The sequence below is a fragment of the Macrosteles quadrilineatus genome, unplaced genomic scaffold (assembly GCF_028750875.1).
Source record: "Macrosteles quadrilineatus isolate MER2022 unplaced genomic scaffold, UCM_ALF_1.0 Scaffold_5__1_contigs__length_97177068, whole genome shotgun sequence".
Classification (NCBI taxonomy): domain Eukaryota; kingdom Metazoa; phylum Arthropoda; class Insecta; order Hemiptera; family Cicadellidae; genus Macrosteles; species Macrosteles quadrilineatus.
Window position 1 is genome coordinate 86719763 of NW_026542598.1, and position 2097 is coordinate 86721859.

Here is a 2097-nt window from a genome sequence, read left to right on the forward strand (position 1 = left end):
CTATAATCCAACACTACCACATGCTATACCTTAGCTATATTACCTGTTATGTCTACATTAGGCACTTTACTTAATTTGTTTATAACCAGAGAACAGTGTTAATAGTGTACAAAGTATATTTTTATGGTAAATGGCATTAGGGTGACTGTTTTTCATCAGATATAGATCAATTCGTGTGGCATTGAGTATTACACAACGATAAAAAAATTTTCACAAACCCAAAGTACAGCCATTACTGCTTAAATATATAAACAGAATTTGTAAAATAGCACCTGGTAAATAAAACGGACTATTTTGTACAGCATTTATTATACAAATAAATATTCTCAATAAATAAAACAATAAATTAAATCACATTTCTACTCTACTCCGCAACTTGTTCTGCATTGGACTCTTCAACTCTGTCATCCTCCACTTCAACCTCCCTCTCCGTAGTTTCCACCACTTGACTTTCAATGTCTTCTAGCTTCTCGGATTCCACCTCCGCGGGCGCTTCTACGACGACTGCTTGAGATTCAGACTCTTCTGCGTCCCCATCAACTCCACCGTCCACTTTGTTCGTGGACAACACTCCACCGATGTGGAATCCTCCGTGGAGCCCATGATGATGGTACCCATGATGGTGGTACCCGTGATGGTGTTCAACTTCATGATGTTCGCAGAATGGAAAGTGTGAGTTCACAGGGACACAATTCTTCGCCTCCATCGTAGCAGTGACCCGGGTGTCCAGCACCTTCTCTACCTTGGTCACCCAGAGAGTCTTCGTCTTGTATTTGATGACAGGGCGATGGATCAGGTGGTGAACCATGTCCAGAGGGGTGTGACCACTGTTTTCTGCTGGAGCAGGTTCTTCAGTGGGTTGATCGTCTTTTAGCTTTCCAGGCTCTTCCTTGATGGGAGGAGTCAGTCGGACCCAGCGGCCGTCTCGGTTACCTCCTTGGGAGTCAAGTTCGTCTACTCCGTCTACTGGGTCAGCAGGTTCTGAAGGGGAGGGGGAGGACTCGCTGATGTACTCGCCACCAAAAATTCTCGTTGGTCTGGAAAAAGGGGAATGATAAATTTACTAAATTGGACACTAAAAAGATGATATAATACAAAAATTTTTAGATTCTCCAGTTGCAGCTCTATTTTTCATTGATGAATATGTATTTTTAATAATAACATTTGCTGTCGTAATGGATTTTACATTTGAAGCTCTTTATTACTTTTGCTGAGTAGTGGCCCTTAATAGCCGGCTGTCAAGTAAGATTATAGTCTAGTAATAGTAATGGTAAATGTGTAAATCGTGTTACCTTTTTACTATCTATTAGTCTCTAAATGTAAGATTACAACATTAACATACACTTGGTTAATTCTTACTTTAGGATAAACAAGTGAACACTTTAAAACAAAGTTAATTACAATCATATTAGGGAAAAATTCTGTGTATTTCAACTTTTTGTCTCATCTTATAACCCACCTCCTAATATATAAGTCTAGCCCAGAATTGTTTGACACATTGCATCAGGCTCTTAGAGGGCTGAGGCATTATCACATAGATAAAAACATTAGTGATTTTTGGGTTTGGAACCCGGGACCTCAGTGACTGAGTATCTGACACTAGCCCACATGGCTCACTTGCTGCGTATTCTGATTTAAATTGAGTGGATGATAAGTATACAATCCTGTGAAATACCTTGCATAACTTTGTTACTGATCATGACCACTTGTTGCTTTAGCAATAACCAATTGTTGAAAGCCCAAAGGTCAAGGACAGCTTAGTCCAGTTTTAACCATTAAAAAACTACTTGTTTTTCTATTGATCGAACTGTGAACTTCTCTCCCAAAATACTCACTCCAGGTTAAGATAGTCGCCGGCCATGGCTGTGGCAGTAGGAGATATGCTGAACAGTTCTGGAGCTGCTGTAGGGTTGATGGCGAAGTCCTGCACTCCCTCTCTATCCTGTACCTCGTCTCGCTCATGGTGCTCATGGTGCTCATGGTGCTCATGCTCATGATGGTGAGGCAGACAAGCTGGAGTACCCTTGGCTGCCGTCATACAAATAGGGTGCACGGTTACTCGGTCTGTTACCTGAAACATCATAGATTCTAGTAAAT

The 2097-nt window shown here is 41.1% G+C and overlaps 1 protein-coding gene across 1 annotated transcript; it reads right to left on the reverse strand.

Moving 5' to 3' along the window:
• Window positions 1–361: 361 nt before the first annotated feature.
• LOC128993811 (uncharacterized) lies at window positions 362–1897 on the reverse strand. Its single transcript, XM_054417829.1, has 2 exons — window positions 1836–1897; window positions 362–1037 (listed from the first exon to the last, which is right to left on the reverse strand). Exons 1-2 carry the CDS (start codon window positions 1859–1861, stop codon window positions 365–367), a joined length of 699 nt encoding a protein of 232 aa, XP_054273804.1. The 5' UTR covers window positions 1862–1897; the 3' UTR covers window positions 362–364.
• Window positions 1898–2097: the final 200 nt, after the last annotated feature.

What these genes read in the sequence shown, in the direction of transcription:
- LOC128993811 (XM_054417829.1), bottom strand. Translation starts at nt 1,861, where the DNA reads ATGGCCGGCGACTATCTTAACCTGGA. An exon ending in GGCGACTATCTTAACCTGGA is followed by an intron (nt 1,038 to 1,835) that starts GTGAGTATTTTG and finishes CCCTTTTTCCAG; the next exon opens with ACCAACGAGAATTTTTGGTG.